Consider the following 22,097-nt stretch of genomic DNA (forward strand, 5'->3'; position numbering starts at 1 on the left):
ATACAGTAGATGGTATCGAGTACAGTATATACATGTGAGATGAGTATGTAAACAAAGTGGCATAGTTAAAGTGGCTAGTGATACATGTATTACATAAGGATGCAGTCGATGATATAGAGTACAGTATATAGGTATGCATATGAGATGAATAATGTAGGGTAAGTAACATTATATAAGGTAGCATTGTTTAAAGTGGCTAGTGATATATTTACAACATTTCCCATCAATTCCCATTATTAAAGTGGCTGGAGTTGAGTCAGTGTCAGTGTGTAGGCAGCAGCCACTCAATGTTAGTGGTGGCTGTTTAACAGTCTGATGGCCTTGAGATAGAAGCTGTTTTTCAGTCTCTCGGTCCCAGCTTTGATGCACCTGTACTGACCTCGCCTTCTGGATGATAGCGGGGTGAACAGGCAGTGGCTCGGGTGGTAGATGTCCTTGATGATCTTTATGGCCTTCCTGTAACATCGGGTGGTGTAGGTGTCCTAGAGGGCAGGTAGTTTGCCCCCGATGATGCGTTGTGCAGACCTCACTACCCTCTGGAGAGCCTTACGGTTGAGGGCGGAACAGTTGCCGTACCAGGCGGTGATACAGCCCGCCAGGATGCTCTCGATTGTGCCTCTGTAGAAGTTTGTGAGTGCTTTTGGTGACAAGCCGAATATCTTCAGCCTCCTGAGGTTGAAGGACTGCTGCGCCTTCTTCACGATGCTGTCTGTGTGAGTGGACCAATTCAGTTTGTCTGTGATGTGTATGCCGAGGAACTTAAAACTTGCTACTCTCTCCACTACTGTTCCATCGATGTGGATAGGGGGGTGTTCCCTCTGCTGTTTCCTGAAGTCCACAATCAGCGCCTTAGTTTTGTTGACGTTGAGTGTGAGGCTATTTTCCTGACACCACACTCCGAGGGCCCTCACCTCCTCCCTGTAGGCCGTCTCGTCGTTGTTGGTAATCAAGCCTACCACTGTTGTGTCGTCCGCAAACTTGATGATTGAGTTGGAGGCGTGCGTGGCCACTCAGTCGTGGGTGAACAGGGAGTACAGGAGAGGGCTCAGAACGCACCCTTGTGGGGCCCCAGTGTTGAGGATCAGCGGGGAGGAGATGTTGTTACCTACCCTCACCACCTGGGGCGGCCCGTCAGGAAGTCCAGTACCCAGTTGCACAGGGTGGGGTCGAGACCCAGGGTCTCGAGCTTGATGACGAGCTTGGAGGGTACTATGGTGTTGAATGCCGAGCTGTAGTCGATGAACAGCATTCTCACATAGGTATTCCTCTTGTCCAGATGGGTTAGGGCAGTGTGCAGTGTGGTTGAGATTGCATCGTCTGTGGACCTATTTGAGCGGTAAGCAAATTGGAGTGGGTCTAGGGAGTCAGGTAGGGTGGAGGTGATATGGTCCTTGACTAGTCTCTCAAAGCACTTCATGATAACGGAAGTGAGTGCTACGGGGCGGTAGTCGTTTAGCTCAGTTACCTTAGCTTTCTTGGGAACGGGAACGATGGTGGCCCTCTTGAAGCATGTGGGAACAGCAGACTGGTATAGGGATTGATTGAATATGTCCGTAAACACACCAGCCAGCTGGTCTGCGCATGCTCTGAGGGCGCGGCTGGGGATGCCGTCTGGGCCTGCAGCCTTGCGAGGGTTAACACGTTTAAATCTTTTACTCACCTCGGCTGCAGTGAAGGAGAGACTGCATTTTTCCGTTGCAGGCAGTGTCAGTGGCACTGTATTGTCCTCAAAGCGGGCAAAAAAGTTATTTAGTCTGCCTGGGAGCAAGACATCCCGGTCCGTGACTGGGCTGGATTTCTTCCTGTAGTCCGTGATTGACTGTAGACCCTGCCACATGCCTCTTGTGTCTGAGCCGTTGAATTGGGATTCTACTTTGTCTCTGTACTGAAGCTTAGCTTGTTTGATAGCCTTACGGAGGGAATAGCTGCATTGATTGTATTCAGTCATGTTACCAGACACCTTGCCCTGATTGAAAGCAGTGGTTCGTGCTTTCAGTTTCACACGAATGCTGCCATCAATCCAAGGTGTCTGGTTAGGGAATGTTTTAATCGTTGCTATGGGAACGACATCTTCAACGCACGTTCTAATGAACTCGCACACCGAATCAGCGTATTCGTCAATGTTGTTATTTGACGAATACGAAACATGTCCCAGTCCACGTGATGGAAGCAGTCTTGGAGTGTGGAGTCAGCTTGGTCGGACCAGCGTTGGACAGACCTCAGCGTGGGAGCTTCTTTTTTAGCTTTTGTCTGTAGGCAGGTATCAGCAAAATGGAGTTGTGGTCAGCTTTTCCGAAAGGGGGCGGGGCCGGGCCTTATATGCGTCGCGGAAGTTAGAGTAACAGTGATCCAAGGTTTTCCGCCCCTGGTTGCGCAATCGATATGCTGATCAAATTTAGGGAGTCTTGTTTTCAGATTAGCCTTGTTAAAATCCCCAACAACGATGAATGCAGCCTCCGGATAAATGGCTTCCAGTTTGCAAAGAGTTAAATAAAGTTCGTTCAGAGCCATCGATGTGTCTGCTTGGGGGGGGATATATACGGCTGTGATTATAATCGAAGAGAATTCTCTTGGTAGGTAATGCGGTCTATATTTGATTGTGAGGAATTCTAAATCAGGTGAACAGAAGGATTTGAGTTCCTGTATGTTTCTTTCATCGCACCATGCCTCGTTAGCCATAAGGCATACACCCCCACCCCTCTTCTTACCAGAAAGGTGTTTGTTTCTGTCGGCGCGATGCGTGGAGAAACCCGTTGGCTGCACCGCATCGTTTAGCGTCTCTCCAGTTAGCCATGTTTCCGTGAAGCACAGAACGTTACAGTCTCTGATGTCCCTCTGGAATGCTACCCTTGCTCGGATTTCATCAACCTTGTTGTCAAGAGACTGGACATTGGCAAGAAGAATGCTAGGAAGTGGGGCACAATGTGCCCGTCTCCGTAGTCTAACCAGAAGACCGCTACGTTTCCCTCTTTTTCGGAGTCGTTTTTTGGGGTCGCTGCATGCGATCCATTCCGTTGTCCTGTTTGTAAGGCAGAACACAGGATCCGCGTCGCGAAAAACATATTCTTGGTCGTACTGATTGTGAGTTGACGCTGATCTTATATACAGTAGTTCTTCTCGGCTGTATGTAATGAAACCTAAGATGACCTGAGGTACTAATGTAAGAAATAACACATAAAAAAACAAAAAACTGCATAGTTTCCTAGGAACGCGAAGCGAGGCGGCCATCTCTGTCGGCGCCTCGCTTCGCGCTTTGTAGTCTGTAATGGTTTGCAAGCCTTGCCACATCCGACGAGCGTCATATCCGGTGTAGTACGATTCGATCTCAGTCCTGTATTGACGCTTTGCCTGTTTGATGTTTCCTCAGAGGGCATAGTGGGATTTCTTATAAGCTTCCAGGTTGGAGTCCCACTCCTTGAAAGTGGCAGCTCTGGCCTTTTGCTCAGTGCGGGTTCTGCCTGTAATCCATGACTTCAGGTTGGGGTATGTACATACGGTCACTGTGGGGATGACATCATCGATGCACTTATTGATGAAGCCAGTGACTGATGTGATGCACTCCTCAATGCCATAGGAAGAATTCCAGAACATATTCCAGTCTGTGTTAGCAAAACAGCCCTGTAGTTTAGCATCTGCTTCCTCTGATCACTTTTTTATTGATCGAGTCACTGGTGCTTCCTGCTTAATTTTTGTTTGTCAGCAGGAATCAGGAGGATAGAATTATAGTCAGATTTGTCAAATGGAGGGTGAGGGAGAGCTTTGTACACATCTCTGTGTGTGAAGTAAAGGTGGTCTAGAATTATTTTCCCTCAAGTTGCACATTTATTATGTTGATAGAAATTTGGTTAAAGGGATTTAAGTTCCCCCTGCATTAAAGTCCTCGGCTACTAGGAGCGCCGCCTCTGGGTGAGTGTTCTCTTGTTTGCTTATGGTGGAATACAGCTCATTCAATGCTGTCTTAGTGCCAGCCTCTGACTGTGGTGGTATGTAAACAGCTACGAAAAATAGAAGAATACATATTAAAACTCTCTCGGTAGATAGTTGGTCTACAGAATATCATTAGCTATTCTACCTCAGGCGAGCAATAGCTCGAGACTTCCGTGAAGCATAAGATGTAACAGTTTTGAATGTCCAGCTAGTTTAATCTTCCGCGAGAAAGCAGTATATCTATCCTTCTCGTCGGGCTCGTCAGAGTCGTGAAAGGACAAAAGGATTCTGCTCGTCCGTGGTGAGTCATCACAGTCCCGATGTCTGGAAGTTACTTTCGGTCGTAAGAGACGGTCACTGCAACATTATGTACAAAATAGTAAAACAATAAGTTGCAAATAAACAAACCAAAAACACGATAGGTTGGGGACCGTCTTATCTGTGTGTTGTTCCAGCAGCATCATATCTCCAACTCTTATATCTGTTTTGTTCCAGCAGCAGCATCATATCTCCAACTCCTATATCTGTTTTGTTCCAGCAGCAGCATCATATCTCTAACTCCTATATCTGTTTTGTTCCAGCAGCAGCATCATATCTCTAACTCCTATATCTGTTTTGTTCCAGCAGCAGCATCATATCTCCAACTCTTATATCTGTTTTGTTCCAGCAGCAGCATCATATCTCCAACTCCTATATCTGTTTTGTTCCAGCAGCAGCATCATATCTCTAACTCCTATATCTGTTTTGTTCCAGCAGCAGCATCATATCTCTAACTCCTATATCTGTTTTGTTCCAGCAGCAGCATCATATCTCCAACTCCTATATCTGTTTTGTTCCAGCAGCATCATATCTCTAACTCCTATATCTGTTTTGTTCCAGCAGCATCATATCTCTAACTCCTATATCTGTGTGTTGTTGCAGCATCATATCTCTAACTCCCATATCTGTGTGTTGTTGCAGCATCATATATCCAACTCCTATATCTGTGTGTTGTTGCAGCAGCATCATATCTCTAAGTCCTATATCTGTTTGTTGTTGCAGCAGCATCATATCTCTAACTCCTATATCTGTTTGTTGTTGCAGCATCATATCTCTAACTCCTATATCTGTGTGTTGTTGCAGCATCATATCTCTAACTCCCATATCTGTGTGTTGTTGCAGCATCATATCTCTAACTCCCATATCTGTGTGTTGTTGCAGCATCATATATCCAACTCCTATATCTGTGTGTTGTTGCAGCAGCATCATATCTCTAAGTCCTATATCTGTTTGTTGTTGCAGCAGCATCATATCTCTAACTCCTATATCTGTTTGTTGTTGCAGCATCATATCTCTAACTCCTATATCTGTGTGTTGTTGCAGCATCATATCTCTAACTCCCATATCTGTGTGTTGTTGCAGCATCATATCTCTAACTCCTATATCTGTGTGTTGTTGCAGCATCATATCTCTAACTCCTATATCTGTGTGTTGTTCCAGCAGCATCATATCTCTAACTCCTATATCTGTTTGTTGTTGCAGCATCATATCTCTAACTCCTATATCTGTGTGTTGTTGCAGCATCATATCTCTAACTCCCATATCTGTGTGTTGTTGCAGCATCATATATCCAACTCCTATATCTGTGTGTTGTTGCAGCAGCATCATATCTCTAAGTCCTATATCTGTGTGTTGTTGCAGCATCATATCTCTAACTCCCATATCTGTGTGTTGTTGCAGCATCATATCTCTAACTCCTATATCTGTGTGTTGTTGCAGCATCATATATCTAACTCCTATATCTGTGTGTTGTTCCAGCAGCATCATATCTCTAACTCCTATATCTGTCTTATTCCAGCGGCATCATATCTCTAACTCCTATATCTGTGTGTTCCAGCATTATATCTCTAACTCCTATATCTGTGTGTTATTCCAGCAGCATCATATCTCTAACTCCTATATCTGTGTGTTCCAGCATCATATCTCTAACTCCTATATCTGTGTGTTCCAGCATCATATCTCTAACTCCTATATCTGTGTGTTCCAGCATCATATCTCTAACTCCTATATCTGTGTGTTCCAGCATCATATCTCTAACTCCTATATCTGTGTGTTCCAGCATCATATCTCTAACTCCTATATCTGTGTGTTCCAGCAGCATCATATCTCTAACTCCCATATCTGTGTGTTGTTGCAGCATCATATCTCTAACTCCTATATCTGTGTGTTGTTGCAACATCATCACATCTCTAACTCCTATATCTGTGTGTTATTCCAGCAGCATCATATCTCTAACTCCTATATCTGTTTTGTTCCAGCAGCATCATATCTCTAACTCCTATATCTGTGTGTTCCAGCATCATATCTCTAACTCCTATATCTGTGTGTTCCAGCATCATATCTCTAACTCCTATATCTGTGTGTTCCAGCAGCATCATATCTCTAACTCCCATATCTGTGTGTTGTTGCAGCATGATATCTCAAACTCCTATATCTGTGTGTTGTTGCAGCATCATGTCTCTAACTCCTATATCTGTGTGTTGTTGCAGCATCATGTCTCTAACTCCTGTATCTGTGCGTTCCAGCAGAATCATATCTCTAACTCCTATATCTGTGTGTTGTTGCAGCAGCATGGCGTCCACGGTGACCCTGGAGGATGCTCTGTCCAATGTGGACCTTCTGGAGGAGCTGCCTCTCCCAGACCAGCAGCCCTGCATCGAGCCCCTGCCCTGCTCCCTCATGTACCAGGTAAGAACTGTTCCCAGACCAGCAGCCCTGCATCGAGCCCCTGCCCTGCTCCCTCATGTACCAGGTAAGAACTGTTCCCAGACCAGCAGCCCTGCATCGAGCCCCTGACCTGCTCCCTCATGTACCAGGTAAGAACTGTTCCCAGACCAGCAGCCCTGCATCGAGCCCCTGCCCTGCTCCCTCATGTACCAGGTAAGAACTGTTCCCAGACCAGCAGCCCTGCATGGATCCCCTGCCCTGCTCCCTCATGTACCAGGTAGGAACTGTTCTCAAACCAGCAGCCCTGCATCGAGCCCCTGCCCTGCTCCCTCATGTACCAGGTAAGAACTGTTCTCAGACCAGGTAATTACAGTATTCATTTACACCGTGTCTGTGCGCCGTGCACAGAGCAACCTGTTAGCCTTCCTTTGATTCCAATCTAACATCCCATCTCTTTGCAGCCCAACTTCAACACCAACTTCGAAGACCGTAATGCCTTTGTGACGGGGATCGCCAGATATATCGAGCAGGCCACCGTCCACTCTAGCATGGTAAGCACCAGTTTCCACACACATCGAGCAGGCCACCGTCCACTCTAGCATGGTAAGGTCCAGTTTCCAGACACATCGAGCAGGCCACCGTCCACTCTAGCATGGTAAGCACCAGTTTCCACACACATCGAGCAGGCCACCGTCCACTCTAGCATGGTAAGGTCCAGTTTCCAGACACATCGAGCAGGCCACCGTCCACTCTAGCATGGTAAGGTCCAGTTTCCACACACATCGAGCAGGCCACCGTCCACTCTAGCATGGTAAGGTCCAGTTTCCACACACATCGAGCAGGCCACCGTCCACTTTAGCATGGTAAGGTCCAGTTTCCAGACACATCGAGCAGGCCACCGTCCACTCTAGCATGGTAAGGTCCAGTTTCCAGACACCTCGAGCAGGCCACCGTCCACTCTAGCATGGTAAGGTCCAGTTTCCACACACATCGAGCAGGCCACCGTCCACTCTAGCATGGTAAGGTCCAGTTTCCACACACATCGAGCAGGCCACCGTCCACTCTAGCATGGTAAGGTCCAGTTTCCACACACATCGAGCAGGCCACCGTCCACTCTAGCATGGTAAGGTCCAGTTTCCACACACATCGAGCAGGCCACCGTCCACTCTAGCATGGTAAGGTCCAGTTTCAAGACACATCGAGCAGGCCACCGTCCACTCTAGCATGGTAAGGTCCAGTTTCCACACACATCGAGCAGGCCACCGTCCACTCTAGCATGGTAAGGTCCAGTTTCCACACACATCGAGCAGGCCACCGTCCACTTTAGCATGGTAAGGTCCAGTTTCCAGACACATCGAGCAGGCCACCGTCCACTCTAGCATGGTAAGGTCCAGTTTCCAGACACCTCGAGCAGGCCACTGTCCACTCTAGCATGGTAAGGTCCAGTTTCCACACACATCGAGCAGGCCACCGTCCACTCTAGCATGGTAAGGTCCAGTTTCCACACACATCGAGCAGGCCACCGTCCACTCTAGCATGGTAAGGTCCAGTTTCCACACACATCGAGCAGGCCACCGTCCACTCTAGCATGGTAAGGTCCAGTTTCCACACACATCGAGCAGGCCACCGTCCACTCTAGCATGGTAAGGTCCAGTTTCCACACACATCGAGCAGGCCACCGTCCACTCTAGCATGGTAAGGTCCAGTTTCCACACACATCGAGCAGGCCACCGTCCACTCTAGCATGGTAAGGTCCAGTTTCCACACACATCGAGCAGGCCACCGTCCACTCTAGCATGGTAAGGTCCAGTTTCCACACACATCGAGCAGGCCACCGTCCACTCTAGCATGGTAAGGTCCAGTTTCCACACACATCGAGCAGGCCACCGTCCACTCTAGCATGGTAAGGTCCAGTTTCCACACACATCGAGCAGGCCACCGTCCACTCTAGCATGGTAAGGTCCAGTTTCAAGACACATCGAGCAGGCCACCGTCCACTCTAGCATGGTAAGGTCCAGTTTCCAGACACATCGAGCAGGCCACCGTCCACTCTAGCATGGTAAGGTCCAGTTTCCACACACATCGAGCAGGCCACCGTCCACTCTAGCATGGTAAGGTCCAGTTTCCACACACATCGAGCAGGCCACCGTCCACTTTAGCATGGTAAGGTCCAGTTTCCAGACACATCGAGCAGGCCACCGTCCACTCTAGCATGGTAAGGTCCAGTTTCCAGACACCTCGAGCAGGCCACCGTCCACTCTAGCATGGTAAGGTCCAGTTTCCAGACACCTCGAGCAGGCCACCGTCCACTCTAGCATGGTAAGGTCCAGTTTCCACACACATCGAGCAGGCCACCGTCCACTCTAGCATGGTAAGGTCCAGTTTCCACACACATCGAGCAGGCCACCGTCCACTCTAGCATGGTAAGGTCCAGTTTCCACACACATCGAGCAGGCCACCGTCCACTCTAGCATGGTAAGGTCCAGTTTCCACACACATCGAGCAGGCCACCGTCCACTCTAGCATGGTAAGGTCCAGTTTCCACACACATCGAGCAGGCCACCGTCCACTCTAGCATGGTAAGGTCCAGTTTCCACACACATCGAGCAGGCCACCGTCCACTCTAGCATGGTAAGGTCCAGTTTCCACACACATCGAGCAGGCCACTGTCCACTCTAGCATGGTAAGGTCCAGTTTCCACACACATCGAGCAGGCCACCGTCCACTCTAGCATGGTAAGGTCCAGTTTCCACACACATCGAGCAGGCCACCGTCCACTCTAGCATGGTAAGGTCCAGTTTCCACACACATCGAGCAGGCCACCGTCCACTCTAGCATGGTAAGGTCCAGTTTCCACACACATCGAGCAGGCCACCGTCCACTCTAGCATGGTAAGGTCCAGTTTCCACACACATCGAGCAGGCCACCGTCCACTCTAGCATGGTAAGGTCCAGTTTCCACACACATCGAGCAGGCCACCGTCCACTCTAGCATGGTAAGGTCCAGTTTCCACACACATCGAGCAGGCCACCGTCCACTCTAGCATGGTAAGGTCCAGTTTCCAGACACATCGAGCAGGCCACCGTCCACTCTAGCATGGTAAGGTCCAGTTTCCACACACATCGAGCAGGCCACCGTCCACTCTAGCATGGTAAGGTCCAGTTTCCACACACATCGAGCAGGCCACCGTCCACTCTAGCATGGTAAGGTCCAGTTTCCACACACATCGAGCAGGCCACCGTCCACTCTAGCATGGTAAGGTCCAGTTTCCACACACATCGAGCAGGCCACCGTCCACTCTAGCATGGTAAGGTCCAGTTTCCACACACATCGAGCAGGCCACCGTCCACTCTAGCATGGTAAGGTCCAGTTTCCACACACATCGAGCAGGCCACCGTCCACTCTAGCATGGTAAGGTCCAGTTTCCACACACATCGAGCAGGCCACCGTCCACTCTAGCATGGTAAGGTCCAGTTTCCACACACATCGAGCAGGCCACCATCCACTCTAGCATGGTAAGGTCCAGTTTCAAGACACATCGAGCAGGCCACCGTCCACTCTAGCATGGTAAGGTCCAGTTTCCACACACATCGAGCAGGCCACCGTCCACTCTAGCATGGTAAGGTCCAGTTGCCATGTGTAGACTCATGAATAGATTGAAAATGTATTCGTTATGCATTTTGGAATGAATAAACTCTGTTCATGAACTTCCTCTAAATTCCCTAGTCTGTTGATACTTCATGTGGGAAACTTAGTCCCCAGAACAGGGACAAAAGAGAGGGGTAGAGTTAGAGAGAGAGAGCTGGTGGGATGGTTTATAGGGTGAATAAGGATTTATCAGGGTTTATATGGGTGAAATAAGGCTGAGGAGACTTGGCTGTGTCCCTGTGGAACGAGGACCCAGGCCAAGCTCTTGGAGTGCATCACAAATGGCACCCTATTCCCTATATAGACCCCTATGGCTCTGGTCTAAAGCAGTGCACTATGTAGGGAATAGGGCTCTGGTCTAAAGCAGTGCACTATGTAGGGAATAGGGCTCTGGTCTAAAGTAGTGCACTATATAGGGAATAGGGCTCTGGTCTAAAGTAGTGCACTATATAGGGAATAGGGCTCTGGTCTAAAGTAGTGCACTATATAGGGAATAGGGCTCTGGTCTAAAGTAGTGCACTACAAAGGGAATAGGTCTCTGGTTTAATGTAGTGCACTATATAGGGAATAGGGCTCTGGTTTAATGTAGTGCACTATATAGGGAATAGGGCTCTGGTTTAAAGTAGTGCACTATATAGAGAATAGTGCTCTGGTCTAAAGTAGTGCACTATATAGGGAATAGGGCTCTGGTCTAATGTAGTGCACTATATAGGGAATAGGCCTCTGGTCTAAAGTAGTGCACTATATAGGGAATGGGGTGCCATTTGGGTGCCACACATACCAGGTCTCTCTGCTGCACTGTGACATGTCTGCTTTAGTAGGGGAATAGTGGTGAATAGTGGTGCTTTGTACTCAATTAGTGAGGGGTAATTGATGTTGTAGAGCGCCTGCCCACCTGCCAAGGCTCTATCAAACAGCACTTTGTATGCAGCCAGCCAACCAACCAGGGACCAGGGCTGCTCTGAATGCACTGAAGCACTACAATACCTCAGCAACTCTGAGAGAGAGACTAGTATCTGTATTGTACCTCAGAGAGAGAGGCTAGTATCTGTATTGTACCTCAGAGAGAGAGGCCAGTATCTGTATTGTACCTCTGAGAGAGAGGCCAGTATCTGTATTGTACCTCTGAGAGAGAGGCCAGTATCTATATTGTACCTCTGAGAGAGAGGCTAGTATCTGTATTGTACCTCTGAGAGAGAGGCTAGTATCTGTATTGTACCTCTGAGAGAGAGGCTAGTAGCTGTATTGTACCTCAGAGAGAGAGGCCAGTATCTGTATTGTACCTCTGAGAGAGAGGCTAGTATCTGTATTGTACCTCAGAGAGAGAGACTAGTATCTGTATTGTACCTCAGAGAGAGAGGCTAGTATCTGTATTGTACCTCTGAGAGAGAGGCTAGTGTCTGTATTGTACCTCAGAGAGAGAGGCTAGTATCTGTATTGCGTTTCAGAGCCTTTCAAATGTCTTCCTTTAGAATGAGATGCTGGAGGAGGGCCAGGAGTATGCTGTGATGCTGTACACGTGGAGGAGCTGCTCTCGCGCTATCCCACAGGTAACCACTGCATGGCTGACTGATATACTGCTCTCATGCTATCCCACAGGTAACCACTGCATGGCTGACTGATATACTGCTCTCATGCTATCCCACAGGTAACCACTGCATGGCTGACTGATATACTGCTCTCATGCTATCCCACAGGTAACCACTGCATGGCTGACTGATATACTGCTCTCATGCTATCCCACAGGTAACCACTGCATGGCTGACTGATATACTGCTCTCATGCTATCCCACAGGTAACCACTGCATGGCTGACTGATATACTGCTCTCATGCTATCCCACAGGTAACCACTGCATGGCTGACTGATATACTGCTCTCATGCTATCCCACAGGTAACCACTGCATGGCTGACTGATATACTGCTCTCATGCTATCCCACAGGTAACCACTGCATGGCTGACTGATATACTGCTCTCATGCTATCCCACAGGTAACCACTGCATGGCTGACTGATATACTGCTCTCATGCTATCCCACAGGTAACCACTGCATGGCTGACTGATATACTGCTCTCATGCTATCCCACAGGTAACCACTGCATGGCTGACTGATATACTGCTCTCATGCTATCCCACAGGTAACCACTGCATGGCTGACTGATATACTGCTCTCATGCTATCCCACAGGTAACCACTGCATGGCTGACTGATATACTGCTCTCATGCTATCCCACAGGTAACCACTGCATGGCTGACTGATATACTGCTCTCATGCTATCCCACAGGTAACCACTGCATGGCTGACTGATATACTGCTCTCCCAAAGCTGCTCTCATGCTATCCCACAGGTAACCACTGCATGGCTGACTGATATACTGCTCTCATGCTATCCCACAGGTAACCACTGCATGGCTGACTGATATACTGCTCTCATGCTATCCCACAGGTAACCACTGCATGGCTGACTGATATACTGCTCTCATGCTATCCCACAGGTAACCACTGCATGGCTGACTGATATACTGCTCTCATGCTATCCCACAGGTAACCACTGCATGGCTGACTGATATACTGCTCTCATGCTATCCCACAGGTAACCACTGCATGGCTGACTGATATACTGCTCTCATGCTATCCCACAGGTGACCACTGCATGGCTGACTGATATACTGCTCTCATGCTATCCCACAGGTAACCACTGCATGGCTGACTGATATACTGCTCTCATGCTATCCCACAGGTGACCACTGCATGGCTGACTGATATACTGCTCTCATGCTATCCCACAGGTAACCACTGCATGGCTGACTGATATACTGCTCTCATGCTATCCCACAGGTAACCACTGCATGCTGATCTCTCATGCTCACAGGTAACCACTGCATGGCTGACTGATATACTGCTCTCATGCTATCCCACAGGTAACCACTGCATGGCTGACTGATATACTGCTCTCATGCTATCCCACAGGTAACCACTGCATGGCTGACTGATATACTGCTCTCATGCTATCCCACAGGTAACCACTGCATGGCTGACTGATATACTGCTCTCATGCTATCCCACAGGTAACCACTGCATGGCTGACTGATATACTGCTCTCATGCTATCCCACAGGTAACCACTGCATGGCTGACTGATATACTGCTCTCATGCTATCCCACAGGTAACCACTGCATGGCTGACTGATATACTGCTCTCATGCTATCCCACAGGTAACCACTGCATGGCTGACTGATATACTGCTCTCATGCTATCCCACAGGTAACCACTGCATGGCTGACTGATATACTGCTCTCATGCTATCCCACAGGTAACCACTGCATGGCTGACTGATATACTGCTCTCATGCTATCCCACAGGTAACCACTGCATGGCTGACTGATATACTGCTCTCATGCTATCCCACAGGTAACCACTGCATGGCTGACTGATATACTGCTCTCATGCTATCCCACAGGTAACCACTGCATGGCTGACTGATATACTGCTCTCATGCTATCCCACAGGTGACCACTGCATGGCTGACTGATATACTGCTCTCATGCTATCCCACAGGTAACCACTGCATGGCTGACTGATATACTGCTCTCATGCTATCCCACAGGTGACCACTGCATGGCTGACTGATATACTGCTCTCATGCTATCCCACAGGTAACCACTGCATGGCTGACTGATATACTGCTCTCATGCTATCCCACAGGTAACCACTGCATGGCTGACTGATATACTGCTCTCATGCTATCCCACAGGTAACCACTGCATGGCTGACTGATATACTGCTCTCATGCTATCCCACAGGTAACCACTGCATGGCTGACTGATATACTGCTCTCATGCTATCCCACAGGTAACCACTGCATGGCTGACTGATATACTGCTCTCATGCTATCCCACAGGTAACCACTGCATGGCTGACTGATATACTGCTCTCATGCTATCCCACAGGTAACCACTGCATGGCTGACTGATATACTGCTCTCATGCTATCCCACAGGTAACCACTGCATGGCTGACTGATATACTGCTCTCATGCTATCCCACAGGTAACCACTGCATGGCTGACTGATATACTGCTCTCATGCTATCCCACAGGTAACCACTGCATGACCGAGGCTGATCTCCACATAACTCTAACATTACAATCCATTTTTTCATTGTAGTTGCAAACTATTGTAGGTCTTCATGCAATGTATTGCTTCTGATCTCCCATGTGAATTGCTCTCTTCTCTCTTCCTCCCTCTACCAGGTGAAGTGTAATGAGCAGCCCAACAGAGTGGAGATCTATGAGAAGACAGTGGAGGTGCTGGAGCCTGAGGTCACCAAGCTCATGAACTTTATGTACTTCCAGGTAACACCAACCAGCCAGAGGCACCCTTACCTCTCTCTCTCTGTCCAACCAACCAGACACCCTCACCTCTCTCTCTGTCCCACCAACCAGACACCCTGACCTCTCTCTCTGTCCCACCAGCCAGACACCCTGACCTATCTCTCTGTCACACCAACCAGACACCCTGACCTCTCTCTCTCTGTCCCACCAACCAGACACCCTGACCCCTCTCTCTGTCACACCAACCAGACACCCTCACCTCTCTCTCTGTCCCACCAGCCAGACACCCTGACCTCTCTCTCTGTCCCACCAACCAGACACCCTGACCTCTCTCTCTGTCCCACCAACCAGACACCCTGACCTCTCTCTGTCCCACCAACCAGACACCCAGACCTCTCTCTGTCCCACCAACTAGACACCCTGACCTCTCTCTGTCCCACCAACTAGACACCCTGACCTCTCTCTCTGTCCCACCAACCAGACACCCTGACCTCTCTCTGTCCCACCAACCAGACACCCAGACCTCTCTCTGTCCCACCAACCAGACACCCTGACCTCTCTCTGTCCCACCAGCCAGACACCCTGACCTCTCTCTCTGTCCCACCAACCAGACACCCTGACCTCTCTGTCACACCAACCAGACACCCTGACCCCTCTCTCTGTCCCACCAGCCAGACACCCTGACCTCTCTGTCTCACCAACCAGACACCCTGACCTCTCTCTCTGTCACACCAACCAGACACCCTGACCCCTCTCTCTGTCCCACCAACTAGACACCCTGACCTCTCTCTCTGTCACACCAACCAGACACTCTGACCTCTCTCTCTGTCCCACCAACCAGACACCCTGACCTCTCTCTGTCCCACCAACTAGACACCCTGACCTCTGTCCCACCAACCAGACACCCTGACCTCTCTGTCCCACCAACCAGACACCCTGACCTCTCTGTCACACCAACCAGACACCCTGACCTCTCTCTCTGTCCCACCAACCAGACACCCTGACCCCTCTCTCTGTCCCACCAACTAGACACCCTGACCTCTCTCTCTGTCACACCAACCAGACACCCTGACCCCTTTCTCTGTCACACCAACCAGACACCCTGACCTCTCTCTGTCACACCAACCAGACACCCTGACCTCTCTCTCTGTCCCACCAACCAGACACCCTGACCTCTCTCTGTCACACCAACCAGACACCCTGACCTCTCTGTCACACCAACCAGACACCCTGACCTATCTCTGTCACACCAACCAGACACCCTGACCTCTCTCTGTCACACCAACCAGACACTCTGACCTCTCTCTCTGTCCCACCAACCAGACACCCTGACCTCTCTCTCTGTCCCACCAACCAGACACCCTGACCTCTCTCTGTCCCACCAACCAGACACCCTGACCTCTCTGTCCCACCAACCAGACACCCTGACCTCTCTGTCACACCAACCAGACACCCTGACCTCTCTCTGTCACACCAACCAGACACCCTGACCTCTCTGTCCCACCAACCAGACACCCTGACCTCTCTGTCACACCAACCAGACACCCTGACCTCTCTCTGTCCCACCAACCAGACACCCTGACCTCTCTCTGTCCCACCAACCAGACACCCTGACCTCTCTGTCACACCAACCAGACACCCTGACCTCTCTCTGTCACACCAACCAGACACCCTGACCCCTCTCTCTGTCCCACCAACCAGACACCCTGACCCCTCTCTCTGTCACACCAACCAGACACCCTGACCTCTCTGTCACACCAACCAGACACCCTGACCTCTCTCTCTGTCACACCAACCAGACACCCTGACCTCTCTCTCTGTCCCACCAACCAAACACCCTGACCTCTCTGTCACACCAACCAGACACCCTGACCTCTCTGTCACACCAACCAGACACCCTGACCTCTCTCTCTGTCCCACCAACCAGACACCCTGACCTCTCTCTGTCACACCAACCAGACACCCTGACCTCTCTGTCACACCAACCAGACACCCTGACCTCTCTCTGTCACACCAACCAGACACCCTGACCTCTCTGTCCCACCAACCAGACACCCTGACCTCTCTGTCACACCAACCAGACACCCTGACCTCTCTGTCACACCAACCAGACACCCTGACCTCTCTCTGTCCCACCAACCAGACACCCTGACCTCTCTCTGTCACACCAACCAGACACCCTGACCTCTCTGTCACACCAACCAGACACCCTGACCTCTCTCTCTGTCCCACCAACCAAACACCCTGACCTCTCTCTCTGTCTCACCAACCAGACACCCTGACCCCTCTCTCTGTCACACCAACCAGACACCCTGACCTCTCTCTCTCTGTCCCACCAACCAGACACCCTGACCTCTCTCTCTGTCCCACCAACCAGACACCCTGACCTCTCTGTCCCACCAACCAGACACCCTGACCTCTCTCTCTGTCCCACCAGCCAGACACCCTGACCTATCTCTCTCTGTCCCACCAACCAGACACCCTGACCCCTCTCTCTGTCACACCAACCAGACACCCTGACCTCTCTCTGTCCCACCAACCAGACACCCTGACCTCTCTCTCTGTCCCACCAACCAAACACGCTGACCCCTCTCTCTGTCACACCAACCAAACACCCTGACCCCTCTCTCTGTCACACCAACCAGACACCCTGACCTCTCTCTCTGTCCCACCAACCAAACACGCTGACCCCTCTCTCTGTCACACCAACCAAACACCCTGACCCCTCTCTCTGTCCCACCAACCAGACACCCAGACCCCTCTCTCTGTCCCACCAGCCAGACACCCTGACCTCTCTCTGTCCCACCAACCAGACACCCTGACCTCTCTCTGTCCCACCAACCAGACACCCTGACCTATCTCTGTCACACCAACCAGACACCCTGACCTCTCTCTGTCACACCAACCAGACACCCTGACCTCTCTCTGTCACACCAACCAGACACCCTGACCTCTCTCTGTCCCACCAACCAGACACCCTGACCTCTCTCTCTGTCCCACCAACCAGACACCCTGACCTCTCTGTCACACCAACCAGACACCCTGACCCCTCTCTCTGTCACACCAACCAGACACCCTGACCTCTCTCTCTGTCCCACCAACCAGACACCCTGACCCCTCTCTCTGTCACACCAACCAGACACCCTGACCCCTCTCTCTGTCCCACCAACCAGACACCCTGACCTCTCTCTGTCACACCAACCAGACACCCTGACCCCTCTCTCTGTCCCACCAACCAGACACCCTGACCTCTCTCTCTGTCCCACCAACCAGACACCCTGACCTCTCTCTCTCTGTCCCACCAACCAGACACCCTGACCCCTCTCTCTGTCACACCAACCAGACACCCTGACCTCTCTCTGTCCCACCAACCAGACACCCTGACCCCTCTCTCTGTCCCACCAACCAGACACCCTGACCTCTCTCTGTCCCACCAACTAGACACCCTGACCTCTCTCTGTCCCACCAACCAGACACCCTGACCCCTCTCTCTGTCCCACCAACCAGACACCCTCACCTCTCTCTCTGTCCCACCAACCAGACACCCTGACCTCTCTCTGTCCCACCAACCAGACACCCTGACCCCTCTCTCTGTCCCACCAACCAGACACCCTCACCTCTCTCTCTGTCCCACCAACCAGACACCCTGACCTCTCTCTGTCCCACCAACCAGACACCCTGACCTCTCTCTGTCACACCAACCAGACACCCTGACCCCTCTCTCTGTCCCACCAACCAGACACCCTGACCTCTCTCTGTCCCACCAACCAGACACCCTGACCTCTCTCTGTCCCACCAACCAGACACCCTGACCTCTCTCTGTCCCACCAACTAGACACCCTGACCTCTCTCTGTCCCACCAACCAGACACCCTGACCCCTCTCTCTGTCCCACCAACCAGACACCCTGACCTCTCTCTGTCCCACCAACCAGACACCCTGACCCCTCTCTCTGTCACACCAACCAGACACCCTGACCTCTCTCTCTGTCCCACCAGCCAGACACCCTGACCTCTCTCTCTGTCCCACCAACCAGACACCCTGACCTCTCTCTCTGTCCCACCAACCAAACACCCTGACCTCTCTCTCTGTCACACCAACCAGACACCCTGACCTCTCTCTCTGTCACACCAACCAGACACCCTGACCTCTCTCTGTCCCACCAGCCAGACACCCTGACCTCTCTCTGTCCCACCAACCAGACACCCTGACCTCTCTCTGTCCCACCAACCAGACACCCTCACCTCTCTCTGTCCCACCAACCAGACACCCTCACCTCTCTCTGTCCCACCAACCAGACACCCTGACCTCTCTCTCTGTCACACCAACCAGACACCCTGACCTCTCTCTGTCACACCAACCAGACACCCAGACCTCTCTCTCTGTCCCACCAACCAGACACCCTGACCTCTCTCTCTGTCCCACCAGCCAGACACCCTGACCTCTCTCTGTCCCACCAGCCAGACACCCTGACCTCTCTCTGTCACACCAACCAGACACCCTGACCTCTCTCTGTCACACCAACCAGACACCCTGACCCTCTCTCTGTCCCACCAGCCAGACACCCTGACCCTCTCTCTGTCCCACCAACCAGACACCCTGACCTCTCTCTGTCCCACCAACCAGACACCCTGACCCCTCTCTCTGTCCCACCAACCAGACACCCTGACCTCTCTCTGTCCCACCAACCAGACACCCTGACCCCTCTCTCTGTCACACCAACCAGACACCCTGACCTCTCTCTGTCCCACCAACCAGACACCCTGACCCCTCTCTCTGTCCCACCAGCCAGACACCCTGACCTCTCTCTGTCACACCAACCAGACACCCTGACCTCTCTCTCTGTCACACCAACCAGACACCCTGACCTCTCTCTCTGTCCCACCAGCCAGACACCCTGACCCCTCTCTCTGTCCCACCAACCAGACACCCTGACCTCTCTCTGTCCCACCAACCAGACACCCTGACCCCTCTCTCTGTCCCACCAGCCAGACACCCTGACCTCTCTCTGTCACACCAACCAGACACCCAGACCTCTCTCTGTCACACCAACCAGACACCCTGACCTCTCTCTGTCCCACCAGCCAGACACCCTGACCCCTCTCTCTGTCCCACCAACCAGACACCCTGACCTCTCTCTGTCCCACCAACCAGACACCCTGACCCCTCTCTCTGTCACACCAACCAGACACCCTGACCTCTCTCTCTGTCCCACCAGCCAGACACCCTGACCTCTCTCTCTGTCCCACCAACCAGACACCCTGACCTCTCTCTCTGTCACACCAACCAGACACCCTGACCTCTCTGTCACACCAACCAGACACCCTGACCTCTCTCTCTGTCCCACCAACCAGACACCCTGACCTCTCTCTCTGTCCCACCAACCAAACACCCTGACCTCTCTCTCTGTCCAACCAACCAGACACCCTGACCTCTCTCTCTGTCCCACCAGCCAGACACCCTGACCTCTCTGTCCCACCAACCAGACACCCTGACCTCTCTCTCTGTCCCACCAGCCAGACACCCTGACCTCTCTCTCTGTCCCACCAACCAGACACCCTGACCTCTCTCTGTCCCACCAACCAGACACCCTGACCTCTCTCTGTCCCACCAACCAGACACCCTCACCTCTCTCTGTCCCACCAACCAGACACCCTGACCCCTCTCTCTGTCACACCAACCAGACACCCTGACCTCTCTCTCTGTCCCACCAACCAGACACCCTGACCCCTCTCTCTGTCACACCAACCAGACACCCTGACCTCTCTCTCTGTCCCACCAGCCAGACACCCTGACCTCTCTCTGTCCCACCAGCCAGACACCCTGACCTCTCTCTCTGTCCCACCAACCAGACACCCTGACCTCTCTCTGTCCCACCAACCAGACACCCTCACCTCTCTCTGTCCCACCAACCAGACACCCTGACCCCTCTCTCTGTCACACCAACCAGACACCCTGACCTCTCTCTCTCTGTCCCACCAACCAGACACCCTGACCCCTCTCTCTGTCCCACCAACCAGACACCCTGACCTCTCTCTCTGTCCCACCAACCAGACACCCTGACCTCTCTCTGTCACACCAACCAGACACCCTGACCTCTCTCTCTGTCCCACCAACCAGACACCCTGACCTCTCTCTGTCCCACCAACCAGACACCCAGACCCCTCTCTCTGTCCCACCAACCAGACACCCTGACCTCTCTCTCTGTCCCACCAGCCAGACACTCTGACCTCTCTCTCTGTCCCACCAACCAGACACCCTGACCCCTCTCTCTGTCCCACCAACCAGACACCCAGACCTCTCTCTCTGTCACACCAGCCAGACACTCTGACCTCTCTCTCTGTCCCACCAACCAGACACCCTCACCTCTCTCTCTGTCCCACCAGCCAGACACTCTGACCTCTCTCTCTGTCCCACCAACCAGACACCCTGACCCCTCTCTCTGTCACACCAACCAGACACCCTGACCTCTCTCTGTCACACCAACCAGACACCCTGACCTCTCTGTCACACCAACCAGACACCCTGACCTCTCTGTCACACCAACCAGACACCCTGACCTCTCTCTCTGTCCCACCAACCAGACACCCTGACCTCTCTGTCACACCAACCAGACACCCTGACCTCTCTCTGTCACACCAACCAGACACCCTGACCTCTCTCTCTGTCCCACCAACCAGACACCCTGACCTCTCTCTGTCCCACCAACCAGACACCCTGACCTCTCTCTGTCCCACCAACCAGACACCCTGACCTCTCTCTCTGACTTTACATTTGGTGTGTTATTGAGTAGAAAGACATGACTTTATAGTTAAAATGACTGAACATTTCTGTTTTCAGTGTGTTAGTTGTTTTGGATATCAACTAGGCCCAGATATGATCAGGACTATTCTCTAAGATCGACCTGTTCAGTGGTCTGGGTGACCTGTTCAGTGGTCTGGGTGACCTGTTCAGTGGTCTGGGCGACCTGTTCAGTGGTCTGGGTGACCTGTTCAGTGGTCTGGGTGACCTGTTCAGTGGTCTGGGCGACCTGTTCAGTGGTCTGGGTGACCTGTTCAGTGGTCTGGGCGACCTGTTCAGTGGTCTGGGTGACCTGTTCAGTGGTCTGGGTGACCTGTTCAGTGGTCTGGGCGACCTGTTCAGTGGTCTGGGTGACCTGTTCAGTGGTCTGGGTGACCTGTTCAGTGGTCTGGTCTGGGTGACCTGTTCAGTGGTCTGGGTGACCTGTTCAGTGGTCTGGGCGACCTGTTCAGTGGTCTGGGTGACCTGTTCAGTGGTCTGGGCGACCTGTTCAGTGGTCTGGGTGACCTGTTCAAATATATCCCATTTAGCAGACGCTTTTGTCCAAAGCGACTTACAAGTCGGCTGGGGCCACTACTTTTACATATGGGTGGCCCTACCGGGAATCGAACCCACGACACTTGGCGTTGCAAGCGCCATGCTCTACCGACTGAGCCACACAGGACCGGGCGACCGGGCGACCCT

General features: G+C 51.7%; 1 protein-coding gene across 2 annotated transcripts in view; it reads left to right on the top strand.

The window, feature by feature from the left end:
• LOC135524828 (cytoplasmic FMR1-interacting protein 1 homolog) overlaps positions 1-22,097 on the top strand; it is a 93,982-nt gene that overhangs the window by 13,812 nt on the left and 58,073 nt on the right. Inside the window, exons 2-5 of one of the 2 annotated variants that reach the window (XM_064952685.1) lie at positions 6,534-6,654; positions 7,095-7,184; positions 11,754-11,831; positions 14,533-14,634. In XM_064952685.1, coding sequence (XP_064808757.1) covers positions 6,538-6,654; positions 7,095-7,184; positions 11,754-11,831; positions 14,533-14,634 — 387 coding nt within the window. In that variant the 5' untranslated portion in view covers positions 6,534-6,537. The remainder of the gene's footprint in view (positions 1-6,533; positions 6,655-7,094; positions 7,185-11,753; positions 11,832-14,532; positions 14,635-22,097) is intronic. The other variant, XM_064952684.1, reaches the window with a different exon arrangement.

Source organism: Oncorhynchus masou, chromosome 31 (assembly GCF_036934945.1).
Source record: "Oncorhynchus masou masou isolate Uvic2021 chromosome 31, UVic_Omas_1.1, whole genome shotgun sequence".
Lineage (NCBI taxonomy): Eukaryota > Metazoa > Chordata > Actinopteri > Salmoniformes > Salmonidae > Oncorhynchus > Oncorhynchus masou.